General features: G+C 37.3%; 2 protein-coding genes across 2 annotated transcripts; both read left to right on the top strand.

The window, feature by feature from the left end:
- Positions 1-2,227: 2,227 nt before the first annotated feature.
- On the top strand, positions 2,228-3,942 carry LOC132610001 (glutathione S-transferase APIC). The gene is made up of 3 exons (XM_060324237.1): positions 2,228-2,429; positions 2,585-2,633; positions 3,295-3,942. The coding sequence occupies exons 1-3, from the start codon at positions 2,283-2,285 to the stop codon at positions 3,738-3,740; spliced, it is 642 nt and encodes a 213-aa protein (XP_060180220.1). The 5' UTR covers positions 2,228-2,282; the 3' UTR covers positions 3,741-3,942.
- A 3,181-nt stretch (positions 3,943-7,123) lies between these two features.
- Positions 7,124-9,564, top strand: LOC132610838 (glutathione S-transferase PARB). Its single transcript, XM_060325248.1, has 3 exons — positions 7,124-7,372; positions 7,644-7,692; positions 8,934-9,564. The coding sequence occupies exons 1-3, from the start codon at positions 7,226-7,228 to the stop codon at positions 9,377-9,379; spliced, it is 642 nt and encodes a 213-aa protein (XP_060181231.1). The 5' UTR covers positions 7,124-7,225; the 3' UTR covers positions 9,380-9,564.
- Positions 9,565-18,698: the final 9,134 nt, after the last annotated feature.

Here is an 18,698-nt window from a genome sequence, read left to right as displayed (position 1 = left end):
GATTATCTATTCGTATTACAAATGAATTTTAAATTATAATTTAAAATATTCCATTAATGACAACTAACACTCGTTTATATGTTGGCAATAGAGACCAAGAGAGAAGTGAAACTTATACAAATGCGCGCCCACGCACATACATACATGCATACATACATACATACTTAAAATATCAATCATAAAAAGTAACATTATATTTTGTGACAAATTAATATAAGGATTATTCTACTTATAAATTATAATATGAATTTAAATAAAAATCTATAAATACCTAGGTTAATTTTTTTTATATAATATAAAAAAGGTATTACATGGATGGAGGATTGGAAATGTCAAGGTTAAAATAGATATTATATAGAATAAAGGGGGGAGAATATCTATTGTTCATAGTTAAGGGGGAAAGTTTGATTTTTAAAAGTAAAGTTGAAGGGATGAAAATTAATTATACTAAGTTTCTCCCATAAACTAGTTTTTCATTTATATTTTGCTTTTACTTTTACATCTTGGGGGCTGTGATTGACTATTTCAGATGATCGGTATATAATTCAAAGAGAATGTGCATCCTGACAGAAGCAGATACGTAATTACCCGAGTACTTTCTGCAAGGAAGGTGCAGCAGGTAAAGGGGTAAAACCTTAACCATAAGAAAAATTGATTTGGTCAACAATATAAGGAGACTTGTGAGTTGTGAGCTCATCAATTACCTAATCAGATAATTAATTGTTCTTTCTCCATCTCATGATCATGGTATTAATTAGCCTCTTATTAGGGGTTGCTTGGTTTGGGAACAAGTCATCTTGATATATGATGATGGAATTGTAGCATCAGGATTAATAATGACAGAGTTATTTAGTGGATATATTTTTATTGATAGATGTTTGGTTCATTGGTTGGGAGAAAAGCTTTGGGGAAGGGCAAATGTGCCATTTTGTTCTTTTATCCCTGAATTAGTAATCAAGGGATTATTATTCCATCCTCAATGTGAGATAAAATTAATACCACAATTGTGGTATATAACTCATTCCTTTAACCAAACGACCTAAAGTCCAGGTTCGGCAGTTGCGTGCTAATTTTAGATCTGAGATTTAAAAATTTGGCAAGAAAAACAGAGTGGGAACTTTCACATATCTTCAGTAAGATAATATATTTGTATCAGAAAAAAGGTAAGCAAATATATAATTAAAATAATATTTGTAGGTACGAAGGGGCGGGTTGGGCTGACGTAATAAATGAGTTGGGCTAACATTGACTCAAATGTTATTTGGGCTGAAATGGGCTAGGTCATGATCGGCCCAACTTGACCCAGTTTTTTTGAAGGGTCTATTTTTTAGGAAAACATTTTTCGTTGGAAATATTTTCTAGAAATACATTTTTTGCGAATTTTTTTTTTGCGGATTTTTCATGGAAAATATTTTCCTTCATATTAAACACACCACAAACTTATAAAATACTAGATACAAGAAAAGTGTATACATTTTAAAAAAAAAAAACTCAAGCAATAAACTCAAATTTAAGTAAATCTTAAAAACGGGCTAAAATTGGACTAGTATTGAGCTAAGTTGAAGATCACTTTAAAGTGAGCTATATTGGGTTGGACTAAAATCAATTCAATATAAAATTATTTGAGCCTAACTCATAAAAATTTTGGTGGATTAAGCAACCCATCATCTTGACAAAATTTCAGATAGAGTGGGTTAATGAGAAAAGTGGTGAATCATTAGTTATAGTAGGCCTACGATTGGCTACACCAGTGTAAGCTTATTGGTTCTTCCATTTTCTCCACTAGTGTTTTTTTCCAATACCGTTTTTTTTTTTTTTTTTTTTTTTTTTTTTCTCATTCATTTTTCTAATTATCATGGATATAAAAAGGTTAATACATAGATTCTCGTATAACTTATGCAGGTAATGTTATCAAGGAAAACGAAAAATAACAACCAAATATTATATAACTTAATAGTGATTTTTATGTCGGATTAAATTTTAATAAACCCAACTAAATACGGTACAATTTAATACTGAATTCTATGTGGACATTAAATCTTCTCTAACCCAAACGAAACGGATGTTTAATTAGCAGCCATGATTACAAAAAAATAAATAAATTAGCAGCCATGACTTTTGAGATATAATATATTAAAATAATAATTTAATAATGACATCAAGAAAATTTAACCTCGTACCCTATATATACACCTCCATATAACTTCATTTCATCAACTTGGAGCAATCTATCATAATCCTAATTTATTATTTTTGATCTTTAGCTAATATATCCAGAAATAATGGCGATCAAAGTCCATGGTAGCCCCAGTTCAACTGCAACCATGAGAGTTGTTGCTTGCCTTATAGAGAAAGATTTGAATTTTGAGTTAGTCTTTGTTGATATGGCCAAGGGCGAACACAAGAAGCAGCCTTTCCTTTCCATTAATGTAAGCATAATTAATCTCATTAAGTCTATTATTAGTGATATTTGCATATATATTTCTGTTAACTTAGAAATCCTATTTTTCGTTTCCCCCAACTTTAACTTTGAAATCTTGCATTCATGCCCTCTCTTAAAATGACATTTTGTCAATCGGTGCAGCCTTTTGGTCAAGTACCAGGATTTGAAGATGGGGACTTGAAGCTCTTTGGTAAGTGTTTTTTCTATTCTTACAATTTATATGTATCAGCACCAAGCTGATAAACTAACTTGAAAGAATTTAAGATGTATATTCACAAATAATGTAAAAAAGAATTATACTAGCAATGTAATCTATCATGTTATAATAGGTTAGTCATTATATTACTTACCAGTTTTCAATTTAATTCTTATTATAGATATTTTTATCCGTAATAACCTTATAATCAGGGGCAGAGCTAGTAAGAGGGAATGGGGTCCAATTAAATCCTCTTCGTCGAATATTTATATTATGCAGATAGGGTAAAAACAATATATTTGTTATATCCAACCTTGTTCCTTTGACATAAAGGAAAATTTTAGCGGTAGTAAAGGGGTTCATAAGTTCAATCTTAACTTCGACATCCTAATAGATTTTGAATCCCAAGAATTAACTTAAATAGCTGTTCACCCAACAGTTTAAATTAATAGCCGGCAGATATATATTATATGTACAACTATGTATAATCAGTATATAATCTATGTATACCAGCTAGGAAAAGTAAACAGTTAATCCAACCGGCTATTCTATAAAGATCCCTTATATAAATTCCTAATTCCGTCACGGCTGATAAGTGACCTGTTTTTTTACGCTTATCAATTTGATATTATTTCCTTTGGAACTTGTAATGCAGAATCAAGGGCAATGACCCAGTATATAGCTCATGTTTATGATAGCAATGGCAACCAATTAATACTCCAAGATCCAAAGAGGATGGCCATCATGTCAGTGTGGATGGAAGTAGAAAGCCAAAAATTTGAAACACCTGCTTCAAAGCTAACATGGGAGATATGCATAAAACCAATAATTGGCATGAGCACGGATGATGCTGCTGTGAAGGAAAGCGAAGAGCAATTATCTAAGGTTCTTGACATCTACGAAACTCGATTGGCAGAGTCAAAATACTTAGGTGGAGACTCTTTTACACTTGTTGAGTTGCACCACTTACCAAATATATACTACTTGATGGGTACAAAAGTTAAGGCACTGTTTGATTCACGCCCTCGTGTGAGTGCATGGTGTGCTGACATATTAGCTAGGCCAGCCTGGGTGAAGGGCTTGGAGAAGCTGCAAAAATGAAAAAAAATCATGAGCTAATGGATGACCATATATATTCACAGAGCATTTATGTCTTAATATGTTGTGTTTCCTGTCAGAAGTAGTTGTCTTGTAGTACAAATAAACAGCCATCGATATCTATGTGCTTTACTATGTGTACTAATATATATGGTACGTTCAAGTCATTTATAAAAAAATTACACGCTATATTTCTGTGATAAATATTCTTTACATTGTCAGTTCATATAACTTAAATCCTGTAATCATAATTTCTAGACTCAGCTTCATCTCCTTTCCCTTTCCCTTTCCATTCTGATAACAATCTGAACCATATAACTCAAGCTCCACCATCTAATAACCCACCCACAAAGCTCAATTCTTTTTGACCATGAAACCTTTTGAATTTTTAAAATCCCTTTACCCAGCGAGCTACCAATCGGAAATTATGGTTATTCCAATCATGCTGGGGTAAGTCTATTATTCATGTTATTTCTTACCCTCTCACCAGTCCTCCCCCTTACAGTAAATCGTGTCTGATCTTAGGCTGGATGTTTGAAGAAGAAGACCGGAAATATATTTCTCAGGAAAAATTAGAAAATTTTCAACGATTTTTTTTAAAATCAAGTTCACTCGCTCAAGCTCACGTAGTTTACACGGAACTTGCCATGTCATCAATTGTGTTCAATTGACACATTTTAAGTATAGTTTTTTTTTTAATCCCTTCCCCAGTAGCTTCCTCCTTTTCCAACTTGGTGACTCGAACTCGCAATCTTCAGGTTAAAAGTGAAGACACTTACCATCTGAGCAGTCCCCTTTTGTCTTTTTAAATATAGTTTAGGTGTTCAATTGATTCAACTTTTAGTTGAAGTGTCTAAATGAAAAATATAGACAAATTTAAAAGGTTGCTTATGCATTTGGCCTAAAAAAAAACTTTAAGTGTTGAAGTTTACACGCCTCCTATACTTATTGCAGTTGGAGTTGTTACCTAACCTCAGTCTCAGACAAAATTTTAGCAAATTACAGTGGCTGGGTCGAATTACAGCCTCTAGCAAATTAAATGTTGAAGTTTCTACACCTCCCTTCATTGTTCTATTCTGTATACGATAAAACTTCTACGTATTATAGTTTGAAGTAGTCTGTACTATACAACTTGTTTGTTCAACTCTCAAATACACTTTAGTTATGGGTAAAAATCACCCATAATTATTTTAAAAATCAAACTCCTCCTCAACTTTAAACAACCGTCATTCTCCCTCCTTTATCCTAATTAGTTTTTAAAATTTATATTTTACCCTTACATTATCAACTTGTCTTTTTCTTTCTTTTAATTCTTTAAAATCATGATTTTTTAATCTCTTTAATCTACGTAACAAATTTTCTATAAAAAAATAAATATTATTATCGAGACGGAAAAAGAAAAGTGAGAAATAATAGTTGAGTATATAACTTAATGCCGTTCTATAATGAAATAAATGAGAAGAATAAGATTCTTTTTTTATTAATAATAATCAAAACTCTGATATCTATTTATACAAGTAAAAATAACATATAATAATAACTTTATAAATATATTTCAATGCGGGTAATACAATTAATGTATAAAAATAGAGGTGTATTCTATAACAAATTCCTAAATGATTATCTATTTGTATTATAAGTGAATTTTAATTATAATTTAAAATATTTCATTAATGACAACCAAAACTCGTTTATATATTGACAATAAAAAATAAGGGAGAAGTGAAACTTAAAAATATACATACATACAACATATATATATATATATATATATATATATATATATATATATATATATATATGATACACATACACACACTTAATGCATGTAATATTAAAATATAAATCATAAAACGTAACATTAGATTTTGTGACAAATTCATAAAAGGATTATTCTATTTATAAATTATAATATGAATTTAAATAAAAATCTATAAATACCTAGGTTAAAAAAATTATATAGAATAAAATAGGTACTACATGAATGGAGGATTGAAAATGTCAAGTGTAGAATAAACATTGCATAAGATAAAGAGAAAAAATGTCTATTGTTTATAGTTGAGATTATCACCCCTTTAATTATACGAAGAGTCACATAAACTAGTTTTTCATTTCCATTTTGCTTTTACATCTTGGCGTCTGTTATTGACTATTTCAGACGATCGGTATATAATTCAAAGAGAATGTGCATCCTGACAGAAGCAGATATGTACTTACCCAAGTACTTTCCTGGAAGGGAGATGAAGCACGTCAAGGGGTAATACCATAACCATAAGAAATATTTATTTTGGTCAACAATATAAGGAGACTTGTGAGTTGTGAGGTCATCAACTACCCAATCAGATAATTAATTGTTCTTTCTCCATCTCATGATCATGGTATTAATTGGCCTCTGATCAGGGGTTATTTGGTTTGGGAACAAATATCTTGATATTAATAATGATGGGATTGTAGTACTAGGATTAATAACGACATAGTTATTTAGTTGATATACTTTTATTGGTAGATGTTTGATTCATTGGATTAAAAATGGGATACAAGGGGTAAAATATATAACATGTGTTTGGTTTAAAGTAGATAAATTGTTATAAAGTTTTATTTCTAGGTTTAACCTTGTTTTGTTTAATATTTTGGGAGAAAAGTTTTGGAGAAGGGTAAATGTGTCATTTTGTTCTTTATATGTGAATTAGTAATCACAGAATTATTATCCCATCCTCAATGTGAGATAAAAATAATACCACAATTGTGGTATATAACTTATTCCTTTAACCAAACGACCTAAAGTCCAGGTTCGGTAGTTGCGTGCCAATTTCTACCAATTTCAGATGAGATTTAGAAATTTGGCAAGAAAAACAGTGGGAACTTTTACATATTTTCAGTAAGATAATATATTTGTACCAGAAAAAAGGTAAGAAAATATATAATTAAAATTAATATTTGTAGGTGACAAAATTTCAGATAGAGTGGGTTAATGAGAAAAAGTGGTGAATCATTAGTTATAGTAGGCCTACGATTGGCTACACCAGTGTAAGCTTTATTCGTTCTTCCATTTTCTCCACTCGTGTTTCTTTCCAACACCCTTTTTTTTTTTTTTCTCATTCATTTTTCTAATTATCATGGATATAAAAAAGCAACACATAGATTCTCGTATAACTTATACAGGTACTATAAACGAGGAAAACGAAAAATAACAACCAAATATTATATAACTTAATGGTGATTTTTACGTGGGATTAAGTTTTAATAAACCCAACCAAGTACGGTACAAATTAATATTGAATTCGATGTGGAGATTAAATCTCCTCTAACCCAAACCAAGCCCTGACTTTTGGGATATACTATAATAAAAAAAAAACAATTAAGAATGACATCAAGAAACCTCTTACCCTATATATACACCTCCATATAACTTCATTTCATCAACTTGGAGCAATCTATCATAATCCTAATTTATTATTCTTGATCTCTAGCTAATATATCCAGAAATAATGGCGATCAAAGTCCATGGTAGCCCCGTGTCAACTGCAACCATGAGAGTTGTTGCTTGCCTCATAGAGAAGGATTTGGATTTTGAGTTTGTTTTTGTTAATATGGCCACTGGCGAACACAAGAAGCACCATTTCCTTTCCCTCAATGTAAGCACAATTAATCTCATTAAATCTATTATTAGTGAATTTTGCGTATACATATATTTAAGTTACCTCTAAAAAATACAGAGATCAGTTGACCTAGGCATAATCATTCCAGTTTTGTGCATATTGAGTTGACCATTTATAAAGATGTCTTATTTGTTTCCTTTTCCACACCTTTAATTTTAAATCTCATTTTTCCTTTTCCTAAAATTTCAACTTTTGAAATCATGGATTCACGCCCTCTCTTAAAATGACATTTTCTCAACTGATGCAGCCTTTTGGTCAAGTACCAGGATTTGAAGATGGGGACTTGAAGCTCTTTGGTAAGTGTTTTTTCTATTCTTACAATTTGTATATATCAGCACCAAGCTGATAAACTAACTTGAAAGGATTTACGATGTACATACACAAATAATGTAAAAGGGAATGGGAAAAGGGGCAAGTATACGTTTACCGTTATAAAATGGTGCAAATATACCTTTATTGCTGACAATTTTTTTTTTTTAAATCATTTAGTTTATTTTTTAATTAAAAATATAACACGTGGCTTAATAAAAAAGTCTACCTATTTTTTTTAAGTAGAGATATTTTTCTAAAGCCACACGATTATTTTTTTCCTGGTGGGTAGGATATGGTTCGTTTAAAAAAAAATGGGTAGACTTATTTTTTTAAAAGCCACGGAGATATTTTTTAAACGAACCAGACTCGACCCACTTGAAATTTTTTTACTATGTGCGCTAGAAAAATTTCTACTAAAAAAAATGAGTAGACATTTTTTTAAAGCCACATGACATTTTTTTAATTGAAAAATAATCTAAATGATTTAGAAAAAAAATTTCGTTAGTGAAAAGGCTATATTTATAATATTTGTGTAACGGCAGGGGTATATTTGCACCATTTTGTAATGAAAAGGGTATATATACACCACTTTTATAACAAGGGGTATATCTTCTCTAAATTACAAAGTTGAGGGGTATATTTGCACTTTTACCGAAAAAGAATTATACTAGCAATGTAATCTATCATGTTAAAAGCAGGTTAGTCATTATATACTTTCCAGTTTACAATTTACTGCTTATTATAGATATTTTTATCCATAATATCCTTATAATCAGGGGCAGAGCTAGTAAGAGGCAATGGGGTCCAATTGAATCCTCTCCGTCCAATAATTATCTTATGCAAATAGGGTGAAAAGAATTTTTTTGTTATGTCTTGTTCCCTTGACATAAAGGAAAATCTTAGTGGTGGTAAAATTTTAGCGGTGGTAAGGGGGTTCACAAGTTCAATCTTAACTTTGACATCCTAATAGATTTTGAATCCCAAGAATTAACTAATGTTCAACCAACCGTTTAAACTGATAGCCGGGAGATATATAATATATGTATAACTGTGTATAATCAGTATATAATTTATGTATATTAGCTAGAAATAGTAAATAGTGAATCCAACCGGCTATTTCTATAAAGATCCCTTATATAAATTCCTAATTGTGCCACGGCTGATAAGTGACCTTTTTTTTTTACACTATCAATTTGATATGATAAATTTGGAACTTGTAATGCAGAATCAAGGGCAATGACCCAGTATATAGCTCATGTTTATGATAGCAATGGCAACCAATTAATACTCCAAGATCCAAAGAAGATGGCCATCATGTCAGTGTGGATGGAAGTAGAAAGCCAAAAATTTGAAACACCTGCTTCAAAGCTAACATGGGAGATATGCATAAAACCAATAATTGGCATGAGCACGGATGATGCTGCTGTGAAGGAAAGCGAAGAGCAATTATCTAAGGTTCTTGACATCTACGAAACTCGATTGGCAGAGTCAAAATACTTAGGTGGAGACTCTTTTACACTTGTTGAGTTGCACCACTTACCAAATATATACTACTTGATGGGTACAAAAGTTAAGGCACTGTTTGATTCACGCCCTCGTGTGAGTGCATGGTGTGCTGACATATTAGCTAGGCCAGCTTGGGTGAAGGGCTTGGAGAAGCTGCAAAAATGAAAAAAATCATGAGCTAATGGATGACCATATATATTCACAGAAGCATTTGTCTTAATATGTTGTGTTTCCTGTCAGAAGTAGTTGTCCTGTAGAACAAATAAACAGTCATCAATATCTATGTGCTTTACTATGTGTACTGATATATATGGTACGTTCAAGTCATTTATAAAAAAAATTACACGCTATATTTCTGTGATAGACATTATTTACATTGTGAGTGTATATTACTTAAATCCCGTAATCATCATTTCTAGACAACTTCATCTCCTTTCCCTTTCCTTTTAAATAGACCAACAAAGAACCGTTTGGTTTATCTGATTAAAAGTAAATGATAAGTGTCAAGTGGTAAAACAAATTTTTATAAATAAGCACAAACAATCAACAATTACATATTTGGATAGAAGTGCTGTGTTACGTCCCGTATTTTTATACATTGGAACAACCCGGATGAACTATGATAATTTAAGGCCAAGATTATTCCGGGATTTGAAGTCGGGACTTTTGATCATTTGATTTTATTTTGAGATATAAGTTATATATGAAATTGATGGCATTGAACACTTAGGAAAATTTGGGACCAAAATCTATAATATTGGAATTTAAAATGTTGTACAAGAATGCCATTGTGGCCATGTAAATGGGATTGGACCCACACATTGTGTGGCCAAATTTAATTGGTCCAACACATTAAGTGGGCCAAAGTTAATATAGACATTTTGTGGGACTAAATAGATGACTAAGTAGTCATCTTCTCTCATTTTTCAACACTTACAAAATATCAAACATTGAGAGCTCCACCTCCCCCCCACTGTTTTCGGCCAAGGCAAGAGCAAATCAACCCCCATTTTTAGCTCCTCTAAAATTGATTCCTTGGTGTAGATCAACTATATTGAAGTCCCTAAGTAGCGTGGAAGAGTTGTTTGAGTCATCCAACCACTAGTTGTGCCCAATTTCAAACCCTAACTATTGAAGGAAGTGAATAACAAAGGTAAGATTTCATCTTGTTTATGTACTGTGAATCTTGTATGTCTATAGTAGTATGCTAAAATGGATACAAATCATGAAATATAGAATGTTGAAGTTGGGTTGTGTGTTTGGCATGTTGGCCGTGTAAGTGGGGGTGTGTTGTGTGGTATTGGATTGATAAATTTATTCTTGTATCATGTTAAATTGTTGTAGAATGGAGAACTTTGTGCATTGGACGAAATTCGTATATATAGGAATCCTTAACATATGTATATATGTGTGTTGTGGACGAATGTGAGTTTTATAATGGTGTCGAAGACCGCATTACTACCGCTTAGTAGGTTGGTTGTCGTCGTCATGAATTCTAGTCTTGAAATGAACATTTAATGACTTATGAGTGATGGGAGATTTCGCGGGCTGTTTTGAGGCTATCGTGCGTTAATGTAATTGGTATATTATATGAGAATAAGAACGTGATATTGTGGATTGTTGAGACGAAATATGACTTGAAAAATGAGAAATAAAAAAAAGGGGACTGTTTCGGCCAAACAGTGGAAAAAAAATGTTCGGGTCGTTGGAAATATTATGTGGGTTGTTTAGGATGCTCTTGAAGGTTGTTAGTATGGGTTCGGGTTAATAATCGAATGTATGAGCGATAGTGTGGCTTGAATATAAGCCGTCGAAACAAATAATTGGAAAGTTGTGGGAAGATGTAAAAGAAAGCTATAAATGTTGTTTTGCCTTTCGAATTGGTTATCGATGTTACTAGGATGGTTATTGTGGTTGTTGTTGTTGATTTTGAGCGAGATTAATTCTCGGGATGTCCTAATTGCAGGGGAAGTGCTGCCGAATTTTCTGTAGAATTTAATAATTAGCTGGAATGAATGGCTAAATGCCCTTATCTAATGTTGGTATTCGTTGGCGTATTTGTAGACCTTGGGGAGCCCGAGGCGTAGATTGGATATTTACTTAAGATTGGCTATCTTGAGTGCGCTCGAGGTATGTAAGGCACCTTCCTTTCTTTTTGGCATGTCTTAGTTTTTATAGGCTAAATTAGAGCCTTAAGGAAACTTCCAAATCCGAAATCCGAGCATGTTATGATCCGTGTACGTTCTTTGGCACTCTTATGTATGATCTGATGAAATATGAACCTTTATGTATTTGAAAAATCGCTTTTCGAACTTTGCGCAAAAAGGTTTCACTTTAAGGATTTTTCGTAATTCTTGAATGCCATTTCTTGCACATAAATGCTCGGATTACCTCAATACTTTTGTAGGAGCCTATATGGCATATGATATGTATGTTTTCTATAGGCGGGCCCGACTCGGGTAAATGGCCATCCGTGGGCCCGCGACTTTCCTTTATGAAATTCGGAAACTTTTGAAAGAATTTGTTAAGACTATTATTTCGATTTCCAAATATGATCATTTTACTTATGTTTGAATGTATGATAATGATTTTATGCATATGACTACTCACAACTCTATTCGTGCATTCTGTTATTCTTTTCGCCGAGTCCCGGGCCGGTTATGTTATCGTGCGCATTTTGATATACTCCGGAGTTATGCTGTGTTTATGGTTCACCGAGCTACTCGCAAAAGAGGGTCGGGTTCCATCTATATTTGGTGTTATGCTGTGTATGGCGTTATGTTGTGATGTGATATGTGACGGGGATACGGAGATTTGAAATCTTTCTGGTGGTATGCTGTGTTATGGCGCTATCGACAGACGGGCGACCATATTCTTCTGTACCCTATGCATGATTTACATATTTGAAACTGAATAATTTGATAAGATTGAATTTGCACTTATGTTTGATACTCCCATTTCGTTATGTCTCAGATTTGCTTTCTGTACATTCTGCTTTGCATACTCAGTACATATTTCGTACTGACCCCCTTTCTTCGGGGGGCTGCGTTTCATGCCCGCAGGTACAGACGCACAGTTCGGTGATCCCCCAGTGTAGGATACCCCTTTTGCTGTTGGAGTGCTCCCCTCCCTTCAGAGTACATCTTTTGGTATACACTTTTGTTCGCTATGTTGTATATATTCGTTCATGGGTACGGCGGGGCCCTGTTCCGCCATATGATTCGTTTGGTCTGCTTAGAGGTCTGTAGACTTATTTGTGGGTGTGTGTGCCTACTTCTGTACAGTTGTGTCCATATGACCTCCTTCGTTATGGCAGCCTTGTCGGCATGCATTTTGTATATGTTTATGGCAGCCTTGTCGGCTCGCACATGTATATGTTGTTCTGTTGGCCCTGTGTGGCCTTTGTTGGTATTTGTTGTGTACAGGGTATTTTGGATAGTCCGAAAAACAAAGGAGACTCTGCCGAAATTTTTCTGGAAATTGTCTAAATTTGAAATATAGCCTTGATGGCTTCTGCTATATACTTGAATGCGTTTGATAAAAAAATTTGAGATAGCATTTGATAGATGTGTTTGGGTGCCCAGATCGGGTACTAGTCACGGCCTACGGGGTTGGGTCGTGACAGAAGTGGTATTAGAGCGGTTTGTCCTCGGAATGTCTACAGACCGTGTCTAGTAGAGTCTTGTTTATCGGTGTGTTGTGCACCACATCTATAAACAGGAAGCTACGGGACATTTAGGGAGTCTCCTTTCTTTGAATCTTAGATCGTGCGATAGAGCTCGGCTATTAGGATGATTCTGTTCTGATCCGTTATTGTTTTTCTTTCAGTGATGCCTCCGAAAAAGGCGACGGCCGCCCAGAAGAAAAAGGGCGTGGTAGGAGAGACCAGCCGGGCTCGGAAGAGTACTCGGACCCTTGCTCAGGTGAAGCGTGATATTGCGCCCCGACCAGCAGACTCTACTACGTCTTCATCATCAGAGGAGTCGGGAGCACCAGCCGCTGCCACTATGGATCAGGGGGTGGCTTCACTATCAGCTCTAGAGGCTCCAGCTCCCGCGCCTCCAGCACCTCAGCCAGGGGCGGAGGATAGGACATTGAGGGAGGCTGTACAACTATTGACTACTTTGGTAGCGGGGCAGGTTCGCAGACGCGGGCAGAGAGATGATGATGATGATGACAGGCGTGACAGCCTGAGGGTTCGAGAGTTCCTATTATGTGGCCCTCCAGAGTTTTTCGGGTCTAAACCCGACGAGGACCCCCATGACTTTATTCGGGGGATGCGGCGCTCACTAGATTTGGTCAGGGCTTCAGAGACTGAGTCTGTTGAGTTGGCTTCGCATAGGCTACGGGATGTTGCTGCTCATTGGTATGAGTCCTGGGAGCTATCCAGGGGTGAGGGTGCTCCCCCAGCTACTTGGGACGAGTTCGTGACTGCTTTCACTCGCCACTTTTTGCCCCCAGAGTTACGGCGGGCACGGGTTGACCGATTTTTGCATCTGCAGCAGAGAGGTCGGAGCGTCCGTGAGTATAATATGGAGTTTGATTCTTTGGCCCGGTATGCACCTGCCATAGTAGCAGATATGGCCGATCGGATGCACAGATACGTGATGGGGTTAGACCGCTATTTGATTGATGGCTGTATGGCGGTGGCATTGCAGACAGACATGGATATTGCCCGACTACAGGCTTATGCCCTGGGTATGGAGGACCGACATAGAGCTGATTATTCCAGCAGAGATCGGGACAGGAGGCCGCCCAAGAGGGCCAGATCCGCAGGTTATTTTGGAGATTCTCGAGGCGGACAGCCTCAGCAGCAGCAGTCAGGCAGACATCCTCCTCCGTCAGGCCGGGGTACACAGCCAGCCGGTAGGAGATTTGACAGTGCAGGACAGTCTGGGACCGGTCAGAGCTCCAGAGCATCAGGGTCACAGATAGCCAGAGGTCCCAGCCAGCCCAGACCACCCAGGCCCCGTTGTTCCCATTGCGGGAAATCGCACCCGGGAGAGTGTTATCGACTTACTGGAGCCTGTTTTTCTTGCGGCCGTCAGGGCCATATTATGCGTGATTGTCCGATGGCGAGTGGCTCTGGCAGTACAGTTCAGCCGACGGGATCAGGCGCAGGCTCATCTTCTACTCCCTCAGCTGTGCGCCCTGCGGGGCGAGGTATGCCGGTACAGGCAGGTCGCGATCGAGGTCGCGACAGTGCTTCAGGTTCTAGCGGTCCTTCGAACCGCATATATGCAATGGCTAGCCGCTAGGATCAGGAGGCTTCGCCAAATGTTGTTACAGGTACTTTACTGGTTTTCTCTCGATCTGTGTATGTATTGATTGATCCTGGTTCGACTTTATCATATATTGCTCCACTTGTTGCTAATGAGATTGGGATAGAATCCGAGCCGATAGAGCCTTTTGAGGTAGCTACACCTGTAGGGGATTCTGTTGTAGCCAGACAGGTTTATCGGGATTGTTCTGTTATCATATCTGATCGTTGTACTAAAGCTGATTTGATAGAGTTAGATATGCTAGAGTTTGATGTTATTATGGGCATGGACTGGTTAGCGTCCTGTTATGCTAATGTTGACTGCCAGCAGAAGGTAGTTTGTTTCCAGTTCCCAGGGGAACCAGTGATAGAGTGGTCCGGGAGTACAGCATCGCCGAGGGGTAAGTTTATTTCATACCTCAAGGCTAAGAAGATGATTCAGAAAGGTTATATTTATCACCTGGTCCGTGTACACGATACTACAGCCGAGGCACCTACTTTGCAGTCGGTTCCGGTTGTCAATGAATTTTCAGATGTATTTCCAGATGAGCTTCCGGGTCTCCCGCCTGAGCGGGAGATAGACTTTGCTATTTATTTGTTGCCAGATACGCAGGTCATATCTATTCCTCCGTACAGAATGGCTCCGGCAGAATTAAAAGAATTGAAGGAACAGTTGAAAGATTTATTAGAAAAAGGTTTCATCAGACCCAGTACATCACCCTGGGGATCGCCGGTGTTATTTGTGAGAAAGAAGGACGGGTCACTGCGGATGTGTATTGACTACAGGCAATTAAATAAGGTGACTATCAAGAACAAATATCCCCTTCCCCGGATTGATGATTTATTTGATCAGTTGCAGGGTGCCAAATATTTCTCGAAGATAGATCTGCGTTCGGGTTATCACCAGGTACGAGTACGAGAGTCTGATATTCCGAAGACTGCTTTCAGGACCCGGTACGGGCATTATGAATTCAGAGTTATATCTTTCGGGCTGACTAATGCTCCAGCGGTATTCATGGATTTGATGAATCGGGTATTTCGACCTTTCCTTGATATGTTCGTGATTGTGTTTATCGATGATATATTGGTTTATTCACGATCAGCAGAGGAGTATTCTGATCATCTGAGAACAGTGCTTGACACTCTTCGGCAGTAGCAATTATATGCTAAATTTTCGAAATGTGAATTCTGGTTAACTTCTGTGGCATTTTTGGGGCATATAGTCGGAGCAGATGGTATCCAGGTTGATACGCAGAAAATTGAAGCTGTACAGAATTGGCCCAGGCCTACTACACCTACAGAGGTACGCAGTTTTCTGGGGTTGGCCGGTTATTACAGAAGGTTTGTAGAGGATTTTTCTTCTATTGTGGCACCGCTGACAAAGTTAACTCAGAAGGCAGCGAAATTTCAGTGGACCGATGCCTGTGAGCGCGGCTTTCAGATGTTGAAGCAAAAATTAATTACAACTCCAGTTTTGGCTCTTCCAGAAGGACCAGACGGGTATGTGGTTTATTGTGATGCCTCTGGTACGGGTTTGGGTTGTGTGTTGATGCAGCACGGTCGAGTCATAGCCTATGCTTCCCGGCAGCTCAGACCGCACGAGAAGAATTATCCCACACATGATTTGGAGTTAGCCGCGGTTATTCATGCTTTGAAGATTTGGCGGCATTACTTATATGGGGTCCACGTTGATATTTATACGGACCATAAGAGCCTCCAATATATTTTCAGACAGAAAGAATTGAATTTGCGACAGAGGCGGTGGTTAGAGTTGCTGAAGGATTATGATGTTGATATTCTCTACCATCCAGGGAAAGGTAATGTTGTAGCAGATGCGCTTAGCCGCAAGTCCATGGGCAGTTTGATTGGTGTGCAGTCTGATAAGAAAGAAATGGTTCGTGATATTCATCAGTTAGCCAGCCTTGGAGTCCGTTTGGCAGATTCTGGAGATGCTGGAGTTTCTGTTCGAGAGGTGGCTGAATCATCCCTTATGAAAGAGGTTAAGCAGCGTCAGCTCGAAGATCCTGTTTTGGCACAGTACAGAGATGTGGCCCTTAATAAAGAAAAGACTCAGTTTGAAATTTCGCCTGAAGGGGTATTATTATGTGAAGGCAGAGTATGTGTACCTGACGTTGCAGGGCTGCGGCGGCAAATTATGGGTGAAGCACATAGTGCTCGATATTCTGTTCACCCAGGGTCGACGAAGATGTACCATGATCTCAGATGCCTATATTGGTGGGACGGTATGGAAAGAGATATAGCAGAGTTCGTTGCTCAGTGTCCAAATTGCCAGCAGGTTAAGATTGAGCACCAGAAGCCCGGTGGGCTATTGCAGGAGATGGAGATACCGACGTGGAAGTGGGAGATCATTAATATGGACTTTATTACAGGTTTACCTCGCACTCCACGGAGGTACGACTCCATTTGGGTTATCGTTGATCGGCTGACAAAATCAGCTCACTTTCTTCCAATCCGGACTACATACTCAGCTGAAGATTATGCCAGGCTATATATTAAGGAGATTGTGAGACTGCATGGAGTTCCTGTGTCTGTTATTTCTGATAGAGGTGCCCAGTTTACAGCTAAGTTTTGGAGATCATTCCAGGAGAGATTGGGGACCCAGGTGAGTCTGAGTACAGCATTTCATCCCCAGTCCGATGGTCAAGCAGAGCGCACTATTCAGACATTGGAAGATATGTTGCGTGCCTGTGTTATTGATTTCAGAGGTAGCTGGGATGACCATTTGCCGCTTGTTGAATTCTCTTATAATAACAGCTACCACTCCAGTATTCAGATGGCACCATATGAGGCCTTGTACGGCAGGAAATGCAGGTCTCCGATCGGTTGGTTCGACGTGGGTGAGATTCAGTTAATTGGTCCAGATGTGGTCCAGCAGGCAGTCGATAAAGTGAAACTGATTCGAGAGCGATTATTAGCGGCCCAGAGTCGACAGAAATCTTATGCTGATAAACGACGTCGACCGTTAGAGTTCCAGATTGGCGATTGGGTTTTCCTGAAAGTGTCACCTATGAAAGGTGTTATGCGATTTGGCAAGAAAGGAAAGCTCAGTCCGAGATATATTGGGCCTTATCTGATTATTCGTAAAATAGGCAAAGTGGCCTATGAATTAGATCTGCCAGCTAATTTGGGAGCGGTTCACCCGGTATTCCATATTTCTATGTTTCGTAAGTGTATTGGTGACCCTTCCAGAATCTTTCCTGCAGTTGATATGCAGGTCACAGAGGAGTTATCTTATGAAGAGCAGCCTATAGCCATATTGGATCGTCAGGTAAGAAAGTTGCGGAATAAGGATGTGGCTTCTGTTAAAGTGCTGTGGCGGAATAATAACCGCTAGGAAATGACCTGGGAGGCTGAGGAGCAGATGAAGAAAAAGTATCCTCACCTATTTCCAGTACCTTCAGGTAATCCAATTTCTATGTTTGACTATATTGATTTGTGAATCATTTGTATATGATGGCTATAAAAGAAACTCCCCCGAATTTGAGTAAAATCCGTAGCATTAATCCAACATTCGAGGACGAATGTTCTTAAGGGGGGGAGGATGTTACGCCCCGTATTTTTATACATTGGAACAACCCGGATGAACTATGATAATTTAAGGCCAAGATTATTCCGGGATTTGAAGTCGGGACTTTTGATCATTTGATTTTATTTTGAGATATAAGTTATATATGAAATTGATGGCATTGAACACTTAGGAAAATTTGGGACCAAAATCTATAATATTGGAATTTAAAATGTTGTACAAGAATGCCATTGTGGCCATGTAAATGGGATTGGACCCACACATTGTGTGGCCAAATTTAATTGGTCCAACACATTAAGTGGGCCAAAGTTAATATAGACATTTTGTGGGACTAAATAGATGACTAAGTAGTCATCTTCTCTCATTTTTCAACACTTACAAAATATCAAACATTGAGAGCTCCACCTCCCCCCCACTGTTTTCGGCCAAGGCAAGAGCAAATCAACCCCCATTTTTAGCTCCTCTAAAATTGATTCCTTGGTGTAGATCAACTATATTGAAGTCCCTAAGTAGCGTGGAAGAGTTGTTTGAGTCATCCAACCACTAGTTGTGCCCAATTTCAAACCCTAACTATTGAAGGAAGTGAATAACAAAGGTAAGATTTCATCTTGTTTATGTACTGTGAATCTTGTATGCCTATAGTAGTATGCTAAAATGGATACAAATCATGAAATATA

This window comes from Lycium barbarum, chromosome 9, assembly GCF_019175385.1.
Source record: "Lycium barbarum isolate Lr01 chromosome 9, ASM1917538v2, whole genome shotgun sequence".
NCBI classification, from domain to species: domain Eukaryota; kingdom Viridiplantae; phylum Streptophyta; class Magnoliopsida; order Solanales; family Solanaceae; genus Lycium; species Lycium barbarum.
The sequence above is the reverse complement of the archived record's forward strand: the minus strand, read 5'-3'. Positions and strand labels throughout refer to the sequence as shown.

Excerpts from the sequence above, each read along its gene's own strand:
- LOC132610001 (XM_060324237.1), top strand. The coding sequence starts at position 2,283 with ATGGCGATCAAAGTCCATGGTAGCCCCAGTTCAACTGCAACCATGAGA. Across the intron at positions 2,430-2,584 it reads AGCCTTTCCTTTCCATTAAT|CCTTTTGGTCAAGTACCAGG; the intron begins GTAAGCATAATT and ends CAATCGGTGCAG. Across the intron at positions 2,634-3,294 it reads TGGGGACTTGAAGCTCTTTG|AATCAAGGGCAATGACCCAG; the intron begins GTAAGTGTTTTT and ends CTTGTAATGCAG.
- LOC132610838 (XM_060325248.1), top strand. The coding sequence starts at position 7,226 with ATGGCGATCAAAGTCCATGGTAGCCCCGTGTCAACTGCAACCATGAGA. Across the intron at positions 7,373-7,643 it reads ACCATTTCCTTTCCCTCAAT|CCTTTTGGTCAAGTACCAGG; the intron begins GTAAGCACAATT and ends CAACTGATGCAG. Across the intron at positions 7,693-8,933 it reads TGGGGACTTGAAGCTCTTTG|AATCAAGGGCAATGACCCAG; the intron begins GTAAGTGTTTTT and ends CTTGTAATGCAG.